Below are 24,692 nucleotides of genomic sequence, written 5' to 3'. Positions count from 1 at the left end.
GGGGGGGGGGGGGGGGGGGGTGAGTGAAGAAGTGAGTCCATTTAATAATAATAATGTTGTAATAATAACAACAAATGAAGTTTATTTTACTTTGAAAAACAACTAACTGTTCTCATGTTTGGTAAGTCTTGCTTGTAAAAATGAAGCCAGTCAAAAATGTACACATTATATATAGAGCATTTTGTTAGTAAGTAAAAATAAACAAAAGTAAATGAGTAAGTTTTTGTCTAAATAATTTACAATATGCACAAATGAAGAACCATTATAGCGGCAAATTTGCACTTCCTGTTCTATAGAACATGAGCACATTGTCATCAGGAGAGAAATTAATGTTCAGTTATGGGTTTTGCCCATCCTAACACTTTGACATTTGACATAATATAATATTTAATATTAATAACCATAATTTGATGCACTGAATACAGTGCAGATGCTCAGACACGGAAATGATGCATTTAATGAACTACAATTTGTCAATGCATGACAGTTTCTGAGATGTTTCTTCATAATGTCTGCTGTCATAATGCTTAACAATGTTTTCTTTTGACTGGTTCTTCCGCATTTAATATTGAAGTTTTGCATGTGTGCAAGCTTTTCAATCCCAAGAATGCTGGTAAGCAGCTAAATTTAACAGCAGTTTGGTGTATTATTTAGGTTGTCTAATGTTAATAAAGCATTTTTTTGCAGATAAGATCTATATACTCATTTTCATAATAAACCGTTTTTAGTAACAAGATTTCAACTTTTGTATTTACAGGAAGTGATACAAGACTCTACTAAATGCAAGTCTAAATTTTGTGCAGCTGTGAGAAGCTCCTCCATTTCCTTTGTGCCTTGCATTGCGTCTATCATCAACTCACTGGAAAATAAAATCACGTATTAGTAGCCTATGCATATCGACTCTTAAAGTGTGGTTTTGTAGTTCAAAACCTGCTTCGAGTTAGTCTGCCATATGGAAGCAGGACCAACGGCGTCGCCAGGTCATATTTCCGGGGCTTTTGCACCGAGCATTTTGACTGTAGCCCCGTAACTCAACAACAACATCAAAAATATTTTCCTTATTAATATGCAATAATCTTTACACAGCCCAGGTCTTCAAAGAAAGGAGGCTAGAAGCAATAATATGACTACAATTTTTTTATCAAGTTCACGTAATGTGACCCCCCACCACCACCACCATTACTCAGCCTGCCTGCATTTAGAGTGAGATCGAGAGAGCGCATCATTGCTCACAGCTTGTCAGCGATTACTTAATTGTCCCACACAAAATAGTCATCAAAACATTTAAATATAAATGTTTTAAGTCAGTGTCTAGTCAGTGTATTTGCTACATATACGCAAAGTGCAAAGTAGCGAGAGAATAACATGACACACCTGACCGCGATACAGACACCTATCCTGCCCTGCTGTCTTTGTCCCCCTCGCTCCGAGACACTTTGCTCTGTTTGGGACTTTATCAGATGTGCTGAAGTTAACATTTGTGTGGATGTGTAGTGAGATTTCTGTCTGATCACAAGTGTTTTCAGTTTCGGTTTTCTACCTCTGATGAAGAGCAGTGAGCTCGCCTCATCCAGTACAGTCCCAGACGGGCTCTGTCTGTCAGACGGTCTAAAGGGGAAAACCTACAACCATATCAGCAGAGCAATGACGGGTTGGCACAGCAGAGGGGCAGGTAGATTTTGTTAAAATATTATGACTTGATTGGATTGGACATGACTTGTTTAGATTGCCATTATATATAGAGAACACAGATATGTGGGAGAGATTTTGAATGTGCCGAAAGTATTGAACATGAGTACAAAATCTGCTGAAACACAGGAGCTATAAAAGTCCAGGAGTTTCTAACTGAATTAAAATGAATTTATTTATCATTGCAGTGAAACATGCCACATGCAAATTTAAAGAGGTCACTTCAGTCATGCCTACATGTGTGTTGACTCATAAGGGATAAAATTAAAGGAGAAAAGTTCTACAGGAGAAACATATCTGACAGCAGTACAGAGTGCCTGAGAGCCTTACCGCATTATATTACACTATTTCGGCTCGAGGAATTTGTAACACTAACAAATCTTTGGAACGTGTCTGATAACCGCTGACTTTCCAATTTATTTTAGGGGTTAGATAGCTGGGAAGTTTATGCGTTATAGCCTTATAGACGAATAATAACCAATGCCTGGTTCTCCTGGCGACCAAGTAATCCCACCCCACTAGCGAGTACAGTAGACAATGGTGTGTGTTGAAATTGGCACCCGTAATGAACCGCAAGGCAGCACGATAAACTGCATCAAGACGTTTTAGCACTGCAGCTGAAGCATACATATACAGTATATCGTCATAGTCAAGTACTGACATGAAAGTATCTTCTACAATGTCAATTCTATGCTGATAAGACAGACATGATTTATTTATGTAGAAGAAACCAATTTTAACTCTTAGCTTCCTGACCAAAACAGTAAGTTGTGTTTTAAAAGTAAGATGGTCATCCAGCCAAAGGTATTCATTCATCCAGTGTACTCATTTTAAGCTAATCCAAATGTTGTTGTCTGGACTTGGAAGAGAAGAGTATATATTTAGTTTTACTTGAATGCAGTACCAGCTTCAGATCAATAAGATATTTTTTGTAGAATAAAAAGGTCTGATTGAAGAAGAGCAAGTGCATAAATGACTGTGTCATCCACATAAAAATAATATTTACAGTTCCTCACAGTGTTTCAGATTTTATTTATGTAGAGAGTAAACAACAAGGGACCTAATATTGAACCTTGAGGAACTCATTTTTGAACAAGTAGGACATCTGACTTTGCACCACCTATTACAATGGCATGGGTTCTATCACTCAGATATTTTTTAAGCCATGTGCAGGTGTTACCTGTCAGACTGATTGAGAACAATTTTCTCAAAATTGAATGATTAACTGTATCAAAGGTTTTGACAAGTCAATAAAAAGAGCTGCACAATAAGATTTTTCTTCAAGTGCTTTGACAATATCATTAACAAGTAAAGTAGTTGCTGTAGTAGTGCTGTGCCCGAGTCTGAAGCCCAATTGATATTTACTGAGGATATCCCTATCAGTTAAAAAAGCACGCAGCTGTGAATTTACTAAACACTCCAATATTTTAGCCAAACAGGATAATTTAGAAATTGGTCTATAGTTATCAAGGACCCTTGTGTCTCCACCTTTGTGAAGAGGCAGCACATTGGCCACTTTCCATACTCTGGGAATAATTCCCGTTGTTAATGTAAGATTAAAAATATGTGTCACGGCTTCAGAAATCAGTGGGGCAGCACTAACTAGCAGACCAGGCTCCAGCCCATCCGCCCCTGTCGCTTGTTTTGTATTTGTGGCACACAGAGCATGTAGTACTTCATTTACAGTGAAGGTTTTAGTGCAAAACCTTGAGTGTCAACAACAGCTTTAGTATAAGTATCCAGCTTAAGTATCCGTAGAGTTTCTTTCAAATAAAGAGCCAGCTGCAATGAAACGCAGATTGAATGCTTGCATAATTGCATTTTTATCAGTAACTGGTCCTGTACCAGATATTATTTCTTGGTAACGGGTTGAAGAAACTGTTTTTTACTGTTTTTACTGTTGTACCTCAATGATTTATAGGCAAAGTAGGTATAAGGTTCAGTTTGACAAATGGCATAACAGAAAATGAGACAGTTGATAGAGTTGCTGTGCGTTGGGTGGGTCGATACAAGTAGAGGATATTCGGGGGTGAAAACAGGTGAAAACATGAAAGATCTCTGGGCTGGGCTAGGCCCCCAATGTTTGAAGAGCCCGGAAACACCCCTGAGCAGGACACAGCAGGTCAAGTAGCTAAATTAGTCTGCTATCTGGGTCAACTCTCCTGCTGTTTGATATCTGTGGTTTTAACAAGAGTTTTAGATGCACCTGCACAGCTGCAAAGATGTCATACATACTCTGGTGTCACAGCATGACAGCTGGAGTATAGTGAAAACAAATACAGTCACCCTCACGGCTATCTTATCTTGATTTTTTATTCAAAGTCATGTTGTGTGATCCTTGTATACAACGGTTGACAGCTCAACTAAAATTTAATCGGCCATATACATCCCACTTAATCTCCTGGATTACAACCAATATATTAGGCCCAGGTATATCACAGTAACAAGTGGACAGGTTTGTTGATATCAAAACGGTTGTTTTTTTTATAGTAAATTCAGTTAACTTGCAGGAATCTTTAGTGCTACTTTTGATATCAGTGAGGGAAACCCACATGTAGGCTTCTCTCTACTGGGCTGATGATATCAATGAACACTTTCTGGTAATCTTTGAGACAATGTTGGCACCCGCCCAGTGTGTGTTGTGCAAACATTGAAGTAACTGTATCATGACTTCTATCATCTGTTACTGAATGACTGTGATAAATGAGCCATGTCTTAGTGCATTGATCGCAGAATTAACTCATTGTGGTCACAACAGCCAAGTGTATGTATATGTGTGTGTGTGTGTGTGTGTGTGTGTGTGTGTGTGTGTGTGTGTGTGTGTGTGTTTTGTCTTTCTCAGCTGGGGTTATGTGACAGCAGGGGTGGGAGGCAAAAGAGGCGTTAGCTTGGTGAGAAGGATTACCTATGTCTGTTAGGTCTCCTTTTCTTTCTCCTGGGCAGTGTCACGTCTCATTAGTTCTGTCCTTCAGCCCGGGATAGTCTGGCTTTAGCGGGATACATTTAAAATGCGGGCAGCCTGGGCGTCCAAGAACACCAGGTTTAGAGGCAAAGTGATATGCGTGCCTTCAGCTTGAGAGGCTTTTTTTACTCCCCTCTCCAGTAAGCAGACAGGTAAACTTCTCCCAAAGCTGGCATTGATGGCAGTTAAGCCTTCACTTGTTTAAGTGAAACGGATGGCTCCATCTCAGAGAGACAGAGAGAGCGAGACCTGGTTAGCGTGTGGTGACAATCTGTTGTTGTGGTTGTCTCATGAGGAAAGCTAACAGACCTGCATGTAATATGAGTAAAAGAGTAGGGGGGTTGCAAAGGAAGAAAGCAAGGGGCAGTGCATTTATAGACAAGGGCCATTAGGAGTATTGAGGGTTCATTATAAATTCACCTTTGTGCTTTTTCACTCTTGGTTGGACAAAACAAAATATTTAAGAATGTCAAAACACACTCTTTTTACTATTTTGTGACATTTTTAGAGCAAACAATTAATCAGTTGATCCAGATAATAATCTGCACATCAATCAATAATGAAAATAATCATTAGCCTGCTTGCAGTGCTTACCTGGAACTTCAACCCACACAGTAGCTCCTGTTCTGACATTTTAAAAGTGACTTCATTGGTACGAAAAGAGCAGATAAGATTGAGCAACCTTTATAACGCTGAAACACTTAAATTAATTAAATGTAATTATAAAATCAGCTGACAACAATTAAAAATAAGAAAATATTTATTTATCCCCCATCGGGAAATTCTATAGGTGTGGACTCGAGTCACAGATATGATGGCTTTAAACTCGATATGACAAAATAAAAAAAGACTTGCAACTCGACTTTGACTTTAACACCAATGACTCGTGACTTCACTTGGACTGGAGCCTTTTGACTTGAACTTACCTGATACCCTCCCCAAACCAAAATACTAATTATGATATTAAAAGAAAACTGTGTGCTGCGCATCAACTCTTCATTTAACTCATGAAATGATTTGACCTTTGTCAAACTGTGTGAAACTGTGCCTCTGCCTCTTTTTCTGTACAGGTTAATGCTTTATTCAAGTTTTCTTTATTCATTATTCAACGCTCGTTCCAAATATGAAATGGTATTAAATGTGGTGTAGAGCACCTTATGACTTGTTTAGGACTCCAAACTCAAAGTTTAGGACTTGAGACTTGACTTGGGACTTGTAAAACAATGACTTGGTCCCACCTCTGTGAAATTCAGGGGGTACAGCAGCAAGTTACAAGATAGAGTAGAGCAGATAAAAAAATAACAACAGAACTCCAAACAGCAATGAAAAAAGAAATAAGAAATTGTGCAATTGTACAAATTATAGTGACTGTACAAGATAATCAGCCATTTACGTCATTCATTGAGCAATGTCAAATATTCAGTTTCATTCTTCTCAAAGTTGAATATTATCTCTGTTTTATATCATTATAAAGTGTAATATTCTAATATGTTTGGCTTTTGGACGGTTGGTTGTACAAAATAAGCAACTAGAAGGTGACACCTTGGGAACTATGTGACTACTAATGGTGTGCCTATTTTCTGACATTCAATACAAAAAACGATTTATCGATGAATTAAAAAAAATGTCCAGTGTGTCCATTCACTTGTCCACCTATTTTTATTTTTGGGAGACAGACATTTGTTAGAGAGCTGCTGATACTCTGACATTCAGCTGTGGTGCGGCAAATACTGTATACATGTAATTATAGTCGGTATTCTGATCTAGCATATTTTAAAATCCCATTTGAGACACTTCAGTTAACAAATCATTTATTCAATAAATGTAAAGACCTCTTCAACCATTCCTCTTAAGCATTCGGCCTAATCACTTGCAAATCCTTCCAGTCAAATGGCTCATTAGAAGAAATCACTGATGTTAAGCTGGGCGGTACAAACATTCCCTATTGTGCTTTTCTCTTCAAGCTGCTGTTAAACATGCTACAGGGGACAAACAACCAATTCATTCGTAGCCACATTTCATTTTGCAAACTCCTCTCATCCATGTGGGTCATTGTATCCTTCATCTTCCACTCATTCGCTGACCCAGAACGGCCCGTATGTTTTTTTTGACCCCTTGCCCCTCCCATCTCTCCAGGAACCCCCAACCGCCTCCTCATCTCGCCCTCCAGCTGGTTCCCTCCACCTTCCAGAAGCAGTGGAGCTCTCCTGGCCTTAGCAGGGAGGCTAATCTAGATGGCGGGAGGCCTCCCCTCCTGCTAACGTACACAAGAGTGGGCAGTCCTAATTGCTTATGTCGTAAAGCTCTCTGACCTGGATAAGCCTCCACTCCCCAAAGCTGTCGATATTAACCCCACTTTACCTCACCAAACCTGCCTCTCCTGATCCACACAAGCCACCCCCACTCTAACATTTCCACTCCTTCTGCCATATAATTAACATCCAGGGCCGGGGGCGAAGAATTGGCACACGAAAGAACTAAGTAATAACTACTTTGAGTGGTGTTTCTAATTTATGTATTTTTCAACCTTGTCAGAAAAAGGCTTCGTGTAGCTCGAAGCAGAGTGGATAAAACTTGGGTAAAAGTACAAGACAAAGCTTTTATTTTAGCTGCATGAATAATTGACCTCAAAAATATGAAGTCACATCTTTGAAGAGGAAGGTGTGATAAATGGACAAAAAAGTGCAGAAGCCAAAGCACTGGGGTTGCGTGCTACTAACTCTCGCGTGCCTGGGTCATGATTTAGGCCAGTAATGCTGGCTTAGCCACAAAATGCCACAGTGTAGACAGTTGTCAAGTGCCGAATGTCACACGTGCTTTACCTCGCTAACAGATGGCCGGCACACCGATCATCACTTTAAACAACTTTAAAGCTACGCAAACAGTTATTAATGTTTTTAGATTTCTACATCAGCTTTTCGTTGTATAATGGATAGGCTATAACGTGAAACATTCTTGTGCTCAGCTGGTGTAGCTGCTTGGTTGCTGTTCCAGAAGTAGGCTAATTCTGTTCATATTAAAACTGGAGCCTTGCTGAGAACACCTTCGAGTCCACTTTAATACAGATCTTAATTACTAAATAGCAGCTTTAATCGGATGTGGGCCCGACACACCCTGTAATCACTGTCACATGCTACTGGTGCAGGGATGACTTTAAACCCCCATCTTAAGCCACGTTATAACACAGGTTAATGTCAATGGTGTCAAGTGCTTGGTGAACGATACTCCCACTGATATCTTGTATTTTTCTCACTGTGAATGACCCACTGCACAAAAAAACCCTACAAATTCTTACATAACTTTAGACAGCTAAGCTCAAATTAGTGAAATCTGCTGCATCGTCTTTATTGGAAACATGTTCCCAAGACATTAAGCGCTGTAGTTCTTGGCTTGTCCTGCCCTCGGCCTCTTCACCTCTTATTTAAGTGATACTTGGAGGAAGACTGTTGACATTACTTGTCATTACAAATCCCTCCGGTGAAGTTAATTGATTGGATTTGTGCATTTCCAAGTGCTCCAAATAGCTTTCGGATGAACCAGGATGTTGTTCAGCGGTTTTACCAACTGACTGTATCTTGTGTAAGTACAACGAGCGACAGATATGGGTGAAATAAAAGTCATCCAATTGGTTTAATAGAAATTCCAACAACAAAAAAAACAGATAAATACACAAAATAAAGCACCACACTACGTCATCACATAAGGTAATTTGATGAAATTGATTTAACTCCAAAAATACAGGATAAAATTGATTTCATAGTGGTCTCCATGATAAAAATGCTTCATAGCAAATATTTCAGTTTTGTGCTACAGTTTTCCTGCTTGGGGGAAAAAAAATATTAAAAAAATGGTTCAACCAATTCCAGTTAAAGGAAAACATTTACACAATAAATACATCTCATAAACACTAAAAGTGAGGAAGGATTATTTCAATCTCTCCGAAATCACATAACAACTTAACACTTAAAACACAAGTTTGTGTATGCATCCTTTGCACAAGAAGAGTGGTAGTTAAGGTTTAATACTGTATGTAGCTGTAGGTTACAGAATAAGTGTAAGATCAGTTATTTGCTATTTCCTAGTGGTGTTAAGATGAACATTTCCACAGTAATCCTTTTGACAACACAGGCTGTTGTTGTTGGTGGTTTACATTTTGATTGTGCAGTATTTACTATGTGCATTATTTCTACCTGTAGCCCACCTGTAATCCTCTACTTCCCCAACTCTACATCATCTAACAGCTGTCAGGTCCTCAGTGTTATAATACAGTAGCTTCACACAGTCTTGGTGAACTTATGGCGTCATACAATGTCCTGTGTAAAATTTCCAAGTGTGTTGTCCTCCTCTCAACTTCTGAGTAATCTCTTCAGATAGTGTGCGGTGGTATACGAGCGCTCGCAGGGTACTGGAAATGTCTGACATGTGCTGACAGCCGTGGCGCAGACATCCGCGCTGCTCTGCTTCAGGCTAAAGCACAATAGTGCATCACAGCACTTAACACTCAAGCGCCCGCTGCCACCTGGTGGTCGCATCACTAATTGGCACAACATTCAAAAGAACTGAAAAGTGATCCACTTGGGATCAAACTGGGTTTGCAGTTAACCTGATTGCAATCATGTTTTGCTTCATTATTGTTGTTGAATAGTTGAAAATATCAGACACAATGTTTGGAACCAGCCCAGACTTTTGTGGACCCCCCTGCCTGCCAGAACTGAAGTGACAACTGAAATCATGGGTTTGTCTCCCCTGCAAATCACGTGTTCACCAGAAAAAAGAAATGTACATCTTATATTTGGTTTCACAATTGTGGCAGTAGCCGGTCAGAAGGGTGTTAGTTCTGTATGTATGCAGAAGGACTTGTTTCATTATACAGCCAATCATATTGTTTCATTTCAAACTTTGCATAAAGCTGTAACGTCACGATTCTACCTTCGTAAAAGAAACACCCTGATTTTCTTCCTTTTGATAAAAAAAACCAAACGATTAAATATAAGTTTTGACACAACGCTGACTGCACAATGGGACGACTAAACGTGATTTCAGTTGGACTTTTAGGAATCTTTGATCAGCTGTCATGAAATGTCAAACCTTAAACTACATGTCACATACATGAAATTGGGACTTTTTTTTTACGATCTCTCTCAGAGACTCATGTAGTAACACGTTTGTGTATCTGGAGAAGCTCAAAAATGTTTTAAAAATAGAAAACCTACCTCATATGCTTTAATATTAAAGTAATTTACAAATCTGGATTTTAGATTTGCTTTTGATTTAAAAACAAATGGCAATCTCACGGGTTGCTAGCAGTTTTTTCCAGTCTTTTATGATCATTTCTTCTTTTCAGTCCCAACTAGCAGGACGCTCTCAGAAATCCTCAGAGAACCGTTCCCTGCTGCTCACTTTAACAGGGTCTTGAAATAAACCCAAGAGGAAGTTGGATTAAACTCCTACTGTGCCATCACCACACGAAAACCAGGGCGTTTTGGGCAGGGAGAGCCTGACTGGAAGCTAAATCTGGTTAAAATAAGAAAAATGTACGTCATTTCAGCAGGAGACTGATTTCATTAGAGACAGACAGAGTCCTCATCTTGTTTCAGCATCGTCGGTTAGAGGATGGGTATTTGGTCTTCAGGCCTTCTTTGAAGCTGCGAAATAGAACCCGGTTGCGTTTGTTCTCCTCTTCCTTCCTGGCGTGGAATTCCCCCTGGATCTTGAAGCCCCGATGGACCACGAAGGCTGAGCTCAGCACCGAGAACCTGTACCCAGCCACGTGGAGCTCGCAGGTCTGGAGGGAGACGGAAAGACAGGGTGAGAGGCGGACGTGGAAGTGGGGAGCGGTACATGAGAATGATAGACGAGACGAGAGACTGAGGGTAGAAGAGGTGAGGAGAAAGGTGACAGCGAGAAGGGCAGAGGGGGAAATGAGGAGGAAGAGACTGAATATGGCATGAGGAAGATGAGGCAGAGGAAAGGAGATGCAATGAAAAAGGTAAAGGAGTGGTATGGACAGCATTCACTGTGGGATGAGGTGTCAGAACGAGGCAGTGAGGGGAGAGGAGATGGACCAGGGTGAAGAGATGCTGCCACAGAAAGAACTGAGCAATGATGAAGTGGATAAAGAAGAAAGAAATAAAGGGGAGAAGAAACTACAGCTGAAATAATGGATCCATTAGTCAACACAAAATAAACCAACAACAATTTTGATTTTAGCAGAGGCCGAGATATCGTGACTTTTACTCCTTAGGATGGATCAAACTGCAAAACCCCTGGATCTTAGGCTTCCCATTAGTCTGTGTCTTTCAGACTCAACACCCCTATTTTGTAACACAGGCTTTCTGTCAATATATGCGTAGTCTCACGGCCAATATCAGTTAACCCTGATGATATAATTGAGTACTGAGTAGTACTCCTTGTGCCAGGAAAATGACCTTCATGGGTAAAATTAGCATTTTGTCCCCTTAATCCGATCTATTATTAGGCAAAGGTACAAAAAACTCACCCGTTATAGCTTCTTAAGTGTAAATGTCTTTTGGTTTTCTTGGTCTTTAATGATAATAAACTGAATATGTTTGAATTTTGGACTGCTGTTTGGACAAAACAAGGAATTTAAGTAAGTCAACTTTGGCTGGGATAAATTATACTGGACAATTTTTCACTCAATAATGATAGTCACCATTTTCTTTTTACTTGACGGAACAAAAAAACTATTTGATTATGCGTGTAAAACGTGTAAATCAATGAATCAAGTTAATTAATTGCAGCCCAAGACAAAGACGAAAAGGTATGTGTGTGAAGGAGAGGTGTGCTGAGAAGTTAAAAGTGAATCATCTTTCTGTCAAACTGTTTTTGCAAATAAATCCTGCAGTGAATGACATCAGGACACTGCTGTCACATGCCAAGAACAAAATGTGCTCAGATTTACTACTCTCAGTCAAATAAAGGGACTGAATGAACACAGCTCATAAAATTCAATATTTTTCTAATTTTCAACTTGACTTACTGCCAAAAAATATTCCAAGACGGACAAACGCGTTGTTTGCTTGGTCTTTTCATGGGATTTGATGACAATAACAAAAAAATGTGGAATAACATCAGCCCTGTCATGTTCAAAGGACACCATTTGATCTCAACCTTGTATCAAACTACTACCGCTAATTTTAGAAAGTTTTTAGATGGACAGCTGTTCAGGACAAGGTTGCGATGGAGCTCAGTGACTTGTTGGTATTTCATGTTTCGACTGACCCTAGGGAAAGGCGATAAGGTGTGTTTTAGGATAAAATATTGTCTGTAATGTGTCGTCTCTGCAGGTAGATGTGATCTGTTTTAATAGACTTTGTGCAGACAGTGCACAGGCCTTCAGCTCGCCTTGTCTCTCCTATGCCACCTGCCTACCTGGTGTGCATCAGACTGCGTGCACAGTCCACTTGCTAACTTTCTCCAGAGCTTTCAAGTGAATCTCAGTCTTCATCAGTTACTAGATGAACATAAAGTTTGTTTAACGCATTGTTTCACATGTATTATGTTCAAATTTTACAAACCTGGCTGATTCGATTGAAGCCGTATTGCTTGAAACTCTCGTCATAGAGCGGCACAGTGCGGGGCCCGATGTAGAAAGGCTCCCAGGGGTCCACCCAGGTGAGCGTGTAGGCCACTTCCAGGGTGCCCGTCTCTCTAACGTGGCTGTTAACCCACTGCGAGTAGTTGGTGGGGGCTTGACAGCGAGGACACAGCTCTTCATAAAACGGCCGGACCTCGCCCACCTGGTAGAGCTGAACCAACTCTGCCTTGGTGGCTGGCATCTTCCGCGCATGGCGGATCTCGAAGGCAGGTAAGACAAATACCTCATCACTTGCTGCCTCGCGCTTCATGATCATGGACAGGAACTGCTGGTGCAGGTCGGCGCTCGGCATCATGTCGATATCAATGACCAGGATGTAGGTGGACTCTGTGCCACCTCGGGCTACATTGCGGAGAAGGTTGTTGGGATAGGAGATGTTTCCACTGATGGCATAGTTCTTGTATTTATCCCTGTGGGTCTCCAATCTGGAGAACACAGAGGGACAGTCTTCAAGCCCTGCAAAATGCTCACGGTCCTGTTCAGGGAAGCTGGCCATCTCTCCTGAGAGGCAGACCAAGTGGAAGTCCACCAGGGACTGGATCTGAGGGCAGAAGAAGCTGAGTGCATACACCAGAGCTGTGGCAAACTTGACATCTTGCCCATGTGCGAATATGGCCAGAGAGAGAGGGTTATGCCATCTTTCCAGAAGAGACTCCAGTTGATGCAGGTTGTTGATGGTTGTGTGTGAAGCTAAAGCCAGGACATTGGAGCTTGGTTCGGATCCTGGTTTGTGATTTGTGGTGAAATCACTTTTGATCAAGTTCTTGTACACCCGGTACTGACCGCTGTTGTCAAAGATCCCACCAGTGGACAGCGAATACCTCAGACGCTCCTTCCGCGAGTTTTTCTCGGGGTGACCATTCTTCTTGGCCCCAGAGCCCCCAAAGAGCTCAGAGTACCTGTACCGCTGCTGCTTACCGTGAAACTTGGACAAGAAGGACAGGTATATGAGCTGCAGGAGCGCCACGATCAGCAGAGCACTGAGCACTACTTTGAAGGCGGAACATTTCTTGGAGAGATGCATTCCAGAGAAACTGCAAACTAGCAGATTACTGTACACAAAGCAGGTTCAAACACCCGACCAGACTGCCGTTTCCTTTGGGGCTGGCTATTTTTGTCCAAGCGTCCCAGCTAACATTACCTACATAGCTACCACGATGCTAACACTGCTGCCTATTCGGCTGGAAATACAACGGATACTTGATTGCATATTTTGCTTGTTGGTAGCAACGCTGCCCCAGATTTACATGAGACTCTTGGCAGCACGAATAAAACGACGAAACTAAGCCAGTGTATGTGATCTCCATCAAAATGTAACACTGCTGCTGCTGCGACAGCGGCGCACGTCGATACGTACTAACCGTAATGTCAGGAGTTAAGGCGCCCACCGAATTAGGTCCTGGAACACCGCTAGCTCTTAGCTGCTAGCTGAACCGGTGCTAACGGTCACGGGTGAAATTAAACGGCTGTTTTCACTCCTTCGCTAGTTAACGCGAGAGTGCGGGTGCTGAGGGTAAACAAATGGTCCTGAACAAAAGAAATTTATATGCACAACGATAAGAAGGTATATGCTAGACGTAGGGAGTCCATATGACGAGGTGGCCGAGTGGTTAAGGCGATGGACTGCTAATCCATTGTGCTCTGCACGCGTGGGTTCGAATCCCATCCTCGTCGAAAGTTTTTTTTTCGTAGATCACGTGTTTAGCCACTGGCGTCAAATACCGATGCTCTTGTAAGTAACCTTGGTAAACGTCGGTATTTGACAACGTAGCCTAGCTTCAGACCCAGACAAAGTACAATGTAGGCTAAGTTAATCCATCCGCCGTCTGAAACCAAAAACAAGTTCAGATATTTTAAAGTTTTTTTTACACAAACCAAAATTAAAAAAAGTACTTCTTTCAACTCAAACCATGATCTTTTTCCAAACCTAACCAAGTACTTTTGGTACCTAAACCTAACCAAACTGCGGCATTAGGCCTACACAACGTTAACCACATCTTATAAAGGCAGATGCTGAAGGGTACCTTTTGTGTCAAATAGTTTGAACTGGGCATTACCTATGCTGATTAATTATAAATAGCGAAAGTAAATTAGACAGTGCTGGAAGTGGGGCGGTACTCTCTGGGGTACTGTGACTTGTTTGCGCACTGACAAGAGACCTATCTCTCTAGTCTGTCTTGCTAACCTAGCTTGGCAGTGGGTCTCTTGGTCGGTCTGTGTCTGCCGGCCACTTCCAGCTCTGTGTTCTGGGACTTTCTGTTTGACAAAAGTGAGAGTGAACACAGCCTGAGTTTAATTTTGTAATAAAACTCAGGTTTCCAGCTGCAACCTCTTTGGGTATTAGACCGGACATATTTTCAGTTCTCATTTTAAAACAAGATTAGGCTATGTAGTCTCCCAGCCAAGGTACCAACTCTGGACTAATGCAAGATGGAAATCAAAGGACTGACTATTAACGAATAGGCTAAATATTGACAGCGCACATCACTTCCTCAGTTTAGACTGTGCTAACAAATCAATTTAACCACTCTGAGCTCAAGCATGTGCTACAGATCAGAGAGAATACAACAAGCTTTATTGTGTTTCCAATGACGGGGCTTTATTATTACGTTTTGGTGGCAGCACAGACTTCTTGTCGCTCACTGGTCGAGTCATAACACCACTGAACGCAAAGTGACCTCACAATCAGCATTATGAATACAAACAGCAGCCTCTGTGTGTGAGGCATACCTGTGAAAACAATGTTCGGGTCATGAATAAAATGCTTCACAGAGGGGAGGGTGAACAAAGCTGGCACATTCATTTTGATCTACAGTGACATGTTTACAGGATAATCTCTTTGTTTATTATCATAACACGTTGTCAAAATGTTTTCCAGGACATTATGAAAGCTTTCACTTTTACATTGTTTGTCAAATAGCTTACAAAATGCAAAATCTCAAGAACTTAAAAATATACCGATCTACTTTGTACCCATTTTTGAACCCAGCACTTTGGCAATTATATCTTAATGTGGGCAAAAATGCTTTCTGTAATCTGAGACAGTAAAATATTTACTCGCTCATGTGTAAATGAGTGTAAGACTAAAACAAGCACTCAGGATTTTAATTACATTTTTTAATTTATGCCACAGAATTTCAGAAACTAAAAGTCAGCTCCGCTTAAAGGCAAATGTATGACCAACATCCTTAACTTTATTTATTTTTTTACACGCATGCATTCACGAACATAAGCAAAGTACTTCAATACCAAGTGCATTATGTTTAGCAGACATGTCACCAATCTCCAAAACCAAACTCATACGGTGAAAAGTGAAAACCTACATTTTGTGACTCCAACTATGTTTTCAGTACTGCAGAAATCACAAGGCCCTGCTGTCACCCTCTATTACTACAAGCTAGGACACTAAAACGCCAGCTCCGCTTTTAGACCCGCCTCCTTCGCTGTCCCTGGAAGATGCTGCCGACTGGCCTTGTGCTTCTCCTTCGCCCTCTCCCACCAACCGGATGTTGTAACGTTCCCTGTACTCTGTGAGCTCCCGTCCTTTCGACTGCATCTGTGTGTTGATGGACTCTATTATTTTGGAGATCTGTGGGGAAAACAAGGGGAAGAGAGTGAGATTATTTCTCCTAAATTGAATTTTAGATTAAATTATGTTAAATGGAGGAGGTTTTTAACTTCAAATGGAGGTCATTGCTATCAGTTTTTATTGAATCACGAAACAATTAGCACTTAATTTTTCTATTGAGAAATGTATTTTGTTGAAGAAAATTGAATGAAAAAATTTTTTACTAAATTTTACTGTTTTTATTATTAAAAAGCTACTTGTATGCAGCCATTAGAGTAAAGTGTTTACCTTACAATACATTTAACAATTACAACACAAGTGCATTTATATTGTTCTGTTTCCAGGTTTGCTAATACTTTTCACTAGTGACGTTTAAAGATAATGTACTAGTGCGTTTGTTAATCAATCACCTGTTCTTTGTTGGTTTCCAAGGCTGGTAGAACTTCTTTTACCGTCCTCTCCACCAGCACTCCTCCTACTAGACGAAAGCATTTCCTTGACGGGTCCACGTCCTTCAGGGTGTCAATTACTAAGCTGGATGGTGAAAAAAAATGGTGATGTTAAAAAAACAAAAATGAATCCATCTGCTGGTCAGTTTTCTAGTCTGGTAACTAATCTAACTGAACACGTAGGATCTCTCAAATTATTAAGCTGTATTTGTGACTAAAGACATGTTTTAATGACATTAACAAGATATAAAAGCTAATGTCACGTTTGTGGTCAGCAGAATTGTTGTTGGAAATGTCTTTCTTGATCAAATAAGAAAGGAGTCAACAGTGAATCAAAAAGGCTGCAGAGGTAGGAACATCTGCTTCTAACCTGTGCTCATTGATCTCCATCTCCAACTCTGCAGCTTTAGAAGCCATACTGCGCTGCTCCTGACGCATCCTCTGAAATGTTGCCACCACCTGTCACAGAAAAAAAAAACCTGTCAGCAGCAATACAGGCAGGCAGACTTGTGTCATATATTTTAATATATACCGCTAACCTCTATCATGCACTTCCTGCGCTCTTCTTTTTCCGTCGCCTTACAATTCACTTGTATTGATTGCACTATTTGTTAACCCTTACTTCTTAGCAGGTATTTACCCCAATAAGGCTGTACATATTAATAGCTCTTACTATTAGTAGAACATACTTACTAGTATCTATTGTCACTTGTAGATCTCTAACTGTGTTGATGCTTTATGTATGTTGTTCCTCTAATTTAAGTCGCTTTGAATAAAAGTCTCCGTCAAATGAGTAAATGTAAATGCAATATTAATTACTTACGAGTTAAATACACGTGACCGTTACAGCTTCACAACAAAAGCAGCAACTTTGATAATTGATTACTATTTGCAGCCTTTAAAATGTTAGGATTTACTACTTTTCTCTACTTCATGTCACCATAGATGTAATATTTTCAGATCACTGACTATTTCTCAGACAAATTTGTTTGTTTAAAAATATTTTCTGACATTTTAGAGACTAAAGATTAATTTATTACTCAATATAATAATCAAACAATAAACAATTGTTATCTGCCCTATTGTCAGTATATTTAGCTCTATAATAGTGCTGTATTTCTACAGAAGAAGTATTTTGAATGAAGTACTTTTTGATGACACAGTGGTAATCCTACTTAAAGAAAAGGATCTGAAGCCTTTGTGTACCTCAACGTTAGTAAAAGAATGAGTGATTAAAAACAGATTCTCTGGATAAGACCAAAAGCACCCTATCCCCTCAATTTTAATGCACCCAAAACACCCTAAACTGTTTGTTACACGCACAAAGTTGTGACAAACTCAATGCAAATAGCATGTAACGTTATGGCTTTACTCTGGCTCTCCGGTGTTAGGTTCACTGGAGAGAAAGCAGGATGATGGCGATGGGGAAGCTAACGTTAGCTTTAGCTAGCTGGGAGCCAGTCAGCGGCTTCAGCTTCACCTGATAAGACTCAACGACGACGACGACGACTGTACCGACTAAATCAACCTACGGCGGAGGTGAGGGTACCTGTTCAGCAGACGGGCCGGACTGTTTTCCACCGGCGCTGTTGCTGGATTTGCTGCCCGTGCTGCTACTGTTGGCTGCCATCTTGGAAGGGTGTTGCTGTGAAGGACCCCAAGCAGGATGTGTAGAGCTGGTTCACGCGAGTGCCTGCGTGGAAATGCAGTGCAGTTCCCCCTAAATGTTTGAAGACAGTTAATATCGTGCCGTTCCTATTTCATATTGTAGGTAAAGGAAAAAGAACATCTGTTAATTATCTAAATGTCTGACGCGTTTCTCTACTGTTAAGCTGTAAATCGCCAAATTGACAAATCCAAGGCGTGTTTTTTCCCCCTGTGATTTGCATTCAGTAAGTTACTTTGCAAGAGACTCAAGCAGGTTTATCAGCAACTCTGAAGACTGAATACTAGCCTAATAATATTCTGAATTTTGTACAAGCAGCATAAAATCTCCAGGGACTGGTACAGCATATTTTACTCAAATACAAATGAGCATGCAGCACCTCACTGGACCCCAATGTCCCCCCAAGTGTTTTTCTTCTTCTTCTTGTAAGATTCCGGCAGTGTAGACGCTTATGAGCGTATTACTGCCCTCCACAGGTCAAAGTTTGAACTAAATTCTTACATACAGTCCTGTGTCATGCAAGAATTGAAGGACTGCCTTGGAGATCAGTTTATGCTCGTCACTGTGGCCAAACAAAGATAACAGGGCCGGCCCTGGGCATAGGCGGAATAGGCAAATGCTAAGGGCGCCGCCCACCCCTTGGGGCGCCCGTGCGCCCAAATTATTTTTTTTATAATTTTTTTTATTACTAATACAACTAAAATATTATGGATTAAAAAAAGCGATCGTGAATCCCGGGGGAATCCTGAATCCCCGATCCCCCCGGTCCGACTGAGTGACGCATCAATCTCCATCGCCCCCGCCCTGCTGAAAAAAACCCATCCGTTACCTGTGTGTGATTGTGAGTGACGGATGGCCGAATTCACTGACACTGACAAGTTGTCATTATGTCAAAAAGACCGAAACCATCTAGTGCCCAGGGAAGAAAAAAAAGAAGAGAAGAGGAAGAAAAACGCGAAAAAGACAGAGGTAGGTAATGATGTGTGATCAGTTTATCTGTGTTGCATTAAGTTAGTTCGACGATCACGATGCCTGTAACGTTCGCTAATTTGAATTGAAACTTGTATTAGAAATGCAAAACTTTCCACATCTGCCATCAAAAATTATGACAAACATTGAGCTCCTGACTTTCCTGCAGGAGAAGAAGCTGATGGAAATATTCCCCAATATGTGGATCGCTCTGAGAATCTCTGACACTCTACCTGTGACAGTCGCTGCTGCTGAAAGGAGCTTCTCTAAGCTCAAACTGATTAAAAACTACCTGAGATCTACAATGGCTCAAGAATAGAATAGTTATTTATTTTTTGTGCAATGTTTTGTGCTTATTTATCATTTTTGGAATGCTGTAAGAAAGGCAAGGAAAGCAAAGGAAAGCAAGGTTTCTGTAATATAGTTTTTTCTGCAATAACATAATATAATATATACATATTTATATTGTATCTATAATACGTTGTGTGTTTGTGTTTCCAAAATATTTTCAAAATAAAGAAAAACAAGACAAACCTGTGCAGTTTGTTTCTGTGTAAGTTTATGAACAAAAATCCAGGGGCATCAGGTGAAATCTTGCCTAGGGCAGCAAATTGGCCAGGGCCGGCCCTGAAAGATAAAACAGAAAAAGCCTTAACTCCAAGTCCTGACAGTTTATTAACGAGTACATTTCTTTCTGCCCTATACCTTCTGCACTCCAGGAAAACATGCCCCACTGTCTCAAGACTCCCACATTCACACAAGCCCGAAACATGCTTCCCTACAATGCACAAAGAATAATTTAATCCACAGTGCCCCAACCTCAATCTGCACATTTTAACTGAGTCCCTGCGGGACAAAATGTTACATAAACATCTCTTCCTAACTTTGGGTTGTATAGAAAAGTAGTGTCTGCCTCTAATTTCGTTTTCCCACCCTCTCTGCCATTCTTTTATTAAGCCCTCTTTAATTCTTTCTCTCAATTCCACTCTCCCTAATGATACATGGACATCTACTTCTCTTCCTAAGCTCTCTTTTGCAATATTATCCACCCATTCATTCCCCCTCACCCCAACGTGCCCGGGAACCCGGCAAAAACTGATGTTGCAAATAAACCTAGTTCTAAAAACCACATTCAAGATGTCATTTACAATGTCAGGTCGGGCTTTAGATTTTCCTACTTTCAAATTTTCTAGAGCACCTGTAGAATCAGAGCAGATAATGACTTCTCTAGGTTTGACTTCCTCAATCCACCATAGAGCCCATAAAATTGCCATTAATTCAGCAGTGAGGACAGAGCTTCCATTAGAAATACACCGACCAATTTCCAACCCTAACTGCTCCATATACACCCCAAATCCAGCTCTCCCACTAACTGGATCTCTAGATCCATCTGTATAAACAATCATTGTGCTCCCACTAATTGAATTAAGATATTCCTCTATTTTTAGTGCCACTTCCCACTTATCTTTTCCCTGAAGAAAACCAAGCTCGATATTTATTTCAGGCATCACCCAATATGGTATTGGTGACCAACTTATATGCTCTACAGTACCTCCCTTATCCATGCTCATCTTACCTGCCCACTGATTTACTATGTCAAAAAATGTTTTGTATCTATTAGCTCCTGCAACCTCTTGCAACAGACACCTTGCTGGGAAGGTACAGTCGCGCGCTCACTCTGGCTCTGACGTCATGTTCTTCTTCTTCTTCTTCGTTAATGGCGGATTGCAAACAACTTTTAAGTGCATCACGCCTCCTACTGTACTGGAGTGTGTAACATCATCTCACTCAACTACAAACCCCAAGAAGGTGCTCTCATATTCTGTTCACCAACCCATTGTCTTTAAGAAATTTAAATAATGCCTTCCTGGTGATTCTTATGCCCTTTTCTTCTCCCTCTGTTCCCAATACCCCCATCAGATTGCATTCCCGCCCTGCCTCCTGAACCCTATCTTGAAATATCTGTCTTTCCAGCTCAAACAATATGCAGTGCAAAATGAATGTTCAACATTTTCTTTAACCCCACAGTTTTCACAGTTTTCACTATGTCTTTTCCCCAATAAAAACAAGGTACCATTCAGTCCTGTGTGATCTACTCTCAGTCTTGTCATTATAATTCCCTCCCGCCTGGTCCTTTCGCTATAATTTTTATTACTGACAGACTTTTGTATTTTATAGTAACTCCTTCCTTTCCTGTCTTCCTCCCACCATTTCTGCCATATTTCAATACCTTTCTTCTTAATGGCTGCTTTTCCTTCTCCTAGTGGTATTTGAACTGTTATTTCCTTTTGTAATGCCTCTTTTGCTAGTTTGTCTGCAATCTCATTTCCTGGCGACCTGTCCAGGGTGTACCCCGCCTTTCACCCAATGTCAGCTGGGATTGGCTCCAGCCCCCCGCAACCCTGTACGCAGGATAAGCGGTTGACGATGGATGGATGGATGGACATTTCTATCAATAGGTCTTCTCTGACAGATGTCATTGACTGAATGCTTTTAATAACTGCTAATATCACCCTATCAGGGCTGACCTCTTCAACCCAATGTAATGCTATGATGACTGCCACTATTTCTGCTGTATATACGGATAGCCTATCTGATAAATCATTTTGAGATATTTATTTTGAATTCTGGTATATATGTATGTATTCCAAATCCCACACATTCCTGTTTGTTTTTAGATCCATCTGTATAGATTTTTAGATAATTCTGGAAACTGTTTCTCAGATAGCTGCTTGTCCATATTCCCACTTCCTCTATTCCCCATCCTCTTTTCTTTTCCACTATACTTCTGTTTTTATGTCTGGATAGAGCCAAGGTGGAATGTTACTGACTGGATTGGGTGTGGTGAAATCTAATGCTTCCATTCCGTATTCCCAGACTCTCTTTTCCTCCGTCCATCCAAACCCATGCCCACGAAACTTGAAATATTCCCAACAATCCTTTGTTATCTCCTTTGAAGGGTTTTCTTTCTCACTTCCTTTCAATCTAGTTTCTCTCTTCTTAACTCCAGTGGTGTCTCTCCAGCTTCTATGAGAATTGTGTTAATGGGAGTTGTCTTAATGGCTCCAATGCATATCCGTAAAGCTCTATATTGTAATTTATTTATTTTTTCCAATGTTGTTTTTGCTGCTGCATCATATGCAACCATAATCTATTGATGACCTCATGCATGCTCTATATATGTCAATTAGTGACTGTTTATCTGCATCCCAGTAACACCCAGCCACCGCTCTCAGTAAATTAATAACTTGTTTGCATTTAGTTTCCAATTGCTTTATGTGTATTTTCCATGTGTACTTACTATCAAACCACAATCCGAAATACTTAAATTCATTTACTTTTTCCATTGGCTGTTGATATAGTAAAAGCTTTTCTACATGACACTTGTTTGTGAACACCATGTAACAGGATTTGCTTGTTGATATTTTAAATCCCCACTTAAATGACCACTTCTCTACTTTCCCTATTGCTTTCCTAATGTTCTCTAACACATATGTCTCATTTCTTCCTCTCATCCATATGGCCCCAGATGTCATGTTCTTTTCTTCTTCTTTTTTGTTTTATGGCAGATTGCGACTTTTGAAGGTGCATATGGCCACCTACTGTACCCGAGTATGTAGCATGAACTATGTTCGTTGGGACTACTTTATATCATCAAAATTAATTAAATAAATAGATAAACAAATAAAAATAAACAGCCTAATTTAAAAAAACAAAAAACAAAATCCTATTACATATCCCTGTATTTTGGTGGCATGGTGGTCCGGTGGATAGGGCTGTGGTCTCCTAGCAAGAAGTTTGTGGGTTCAAACCCCAGTTGCCCTGGCCTTTCTGTGTGGAGTGTGTATGTTCTCCCCGTGTCTGGGTGTGTTCCATCTTCTTCCTAACCTTCCAAAGACCTAGGTTTATTGGACCCTAAGTTGTCCTTAGATGTGAGTGTGACTGGTTGTTTGTCTATGTGTGGCCCTGCAATGGATTGGCAGGGTGTACCCTACTTTTTACCCAATGTCGGCTGGGATTGGTTCCAGCCCCCTCTGCAACCCTGTGCACAGGATAGGCGGTTGACGATGGATGGATGTACAACAGCTTTCTGTGGATCCTTTACCCCTGTGGCTAATAAACCTTCAAGGTTCCACTTCCTCCCTGCCTGATTTATCTTTTGATTTAGCCTCATCCTCTCATCCCCATTTCCTACAGTCAAATAGTACATGTTCTACACTTTCCTTGGACCTACATTCTAAACTTTCATCTGATTGACTTTTGCCCATTAAAAACAATGGTCTATTTAACCCTGTATGATCCTGGTTAAAACGCTCTCCACTCTGCCGTTCCTTCTAGTCACACCCTGTGTATTAACAGATTTTTGCAAACTGTAATATTTCCTTCTACTTTTATCCACATCCCACCTGTCCTGCCATTTCTTCATCATTTCTTTTTCGATTATTGCCTTAGCTTCTCCTTTTCCAAAGGGTATATTTATGACATTGTTTGTCCTGATTGTTTTTTAGCTACAGTGGGTACGGAAAGTATTCAGACCCCTTTAAATTTTTCACTCTTTGTTTCATTGCAGCCATTTTCCAAAAATCAAAAAAGTTCATTTTATTTCTCAGTAATGTACACTCAGCACCCCATCTTGACAGAAAAAAAACAAATGTAGAAATTTTTGCAAATTTATTAAAAAAGAAAAACTGAAATATCACATGGTCATAAGTATTCAGACCCTTTGCTCAGTATTTAGTAGAAGCACCCTTTTGATTTAATACAGCCATGAGTCGTTTTGGGAAAGATGCAACAAGTTTTTCACATCTGGATTTGGGTATCCTCTGCCATTCCTCCTTGCAGATCCTCTCCAGTTCTGTCAGGTTGGATGGTAAACGTTGGTGGACAGCCATTTTCAGGTCTCTCTGGGCCATTCAAGAACAGCCACGGAGTTGTTGTGAAGCCACTCCTTCGTTATTTTAGCGGTGTGCTTAGGGTCATTGTCTTGTTGGAAGGTAAACCATTGGCCCAGTCTGAGGTCCAGAGCACTCTGGAAAAGGTTTTCGTCCAGGATATCCCTGTACTTGGCCGCATTAATCTTTCCCTCGATTGCAACCAGTCGTCCTGTCCCTGCAGCTGAAAAACACCCCCACAGCATGATGCTGCCACCACCATGCTTCACTGTTGAGAATGTATTGGACAGGTGATGTGCAGTGCCTGGTTTTCTCCACACATACCGCTTAGAATTAAGGCCAAAAAGTTCTATCTTGGTCTCATCAGACCAGAGGATCTTATTTATCACCATCTTGGAGTCCTTCAGGTGTTTTTTAGCAGACTCCATGCGGGCTTTCATGTGTCTTGCACTGAGGAGAGGCTTCCGTCGGGCCACTCTGCCATAAAGCCCCGACTGGTGGATTGCTGCAGTGATGGTTGACTTACTACAACTTTCTCCCATCTCCCGACTGCATCTCTGGAGCTCAGCCACAGTGACCTTTGGGTTCTTCTTTACCTCTCTCACTAAGGCTCTTCTCCCCCGATAGCTCAGTTTGGCCGGACGGCCAGCTCTAGGAAGGGTTCTGGTCGTCCCAAACGTCTTCCATTTGAGGATTATGGAGGCCACTGTGCTCTTAGGAACCTTAAGTGCAGCAGAAATGTTTTTGTAACCTTGGCCAGATCTGTGCCTTGCCACAGTTCTGTCTCTGAGCTCTTCAGGCAGTTCCTTTGACCTCATGATTCTCATTTGCTCTGACATGCACTGTGAGCTGTAAGGTCTTATATAGACAGGTGTGTGG

The 24,692-nt window shown here is 40.8% G+C and overlaps 2 protein-coding genes and 1 non-coding gene across 8 annotated transcripts in view; 1 reads left to right on the top strand and 2 right to left on the bottom strand.

Moving 5' to 3' along the window:
* Positions 1 to 8,257: 8,257 nt before the first annotated feature.
* On the bottom strand, positions 8,258 to 13,612 carry b4gat1 (beta-1,4-glucuronyltransferase 1). The gene is made up of 2 exons (XM_046063893.1): positions 12,190 to 13,612; positions 8,258 to 10,436 (listed from the first exon to the last, which is right to left on the bottom strand). The coding sequence occupies exons 1-2, from the start codon at positions 13,291 to 13,293 to the stop codon at positions 10,245 to 10,247; spliced, it is 1,296 nt and encodes a 431-aa protein (XP_045919849.1). The 5' UTR covers positions 13,294 to 13,612; the 3' UTR covers positions 8,258 to 10,244.
* Positions 13,613 to 13,861: 249 nt separating this feature from the next.
* On the top strand, positions 13,862 to 13,943 carry trnas-gcu. Its single transcript has one exon. It is a non-coding gene; the product is annotated as a tRNA-Ser (tRNA).
* An 879-nt stretch (positions 13,944 to 14,822) lies between these two features.
* Positions 14,823 to 24,692, bottom strand: part of pfdn2 (prefoldin subunit 2) — a 15,536-nt gene continuing 5,666 nt past the window's right edge. For 2 of the 6 annotated variants that reach the window (XM_046063933.1, XM_046063934.1), the window contains exons 2-5: positions 17,836 to 18,006; positions 16,657 to 16,745; positions 16,248 to 16,371; positions 14,823 to 15,858 (exon numbers count right to left, since the gene is read on the bottom strand). In XM_046063933.1, the coding sequence (XP_045919889.1) occupies positions 15,667 to 15,858; positions 16,248 to 16,371; positions 16,657 to 16,745; positions 17,836 to 17,916 (486 nt within the window). In that variant the 5' untranslated portion in view covers positions 17,917 to 18,006 and the 3' untranslated portion in view covers positions 14,823 to 15,666. Of the gene's footprint in view, positions 15,859 to 16,247; positions 16,372 to 16,656; positions 16,746 to 17,835; positions 18,007 to 18,187; positions 18,469 to 19,455; positions 19,549 to 24,692 lie in introns of those variants that run through there. The other 4 variants (XM_046063931.1, XM_046063932.1, XM_046063929.1 and 1 more) reach the window with 4 other exon arrangements.

The sequence above is a fragment of the Micropterus dolomieu genome, linkage group LG12 (assembly GCF_021292245.1).
Source record: "Micropterus dolomieu isolate WLL.071019.BEF.003 ecotype Adirondacks linkage group LG12, ASM2129224v1, whole genome shotgun sequence".
Lineage (NCBI taxonomy): Eukaryota > Metazoa > Chordata > Actinopteri > Centrarchiformes > Centrarchidae > Micropterus > Micropterus dolomieu.
Note: the sequence above shows the minus strand (reverse complement) of the source record. Positions and strands in the feature narration are given on the sequence as shown.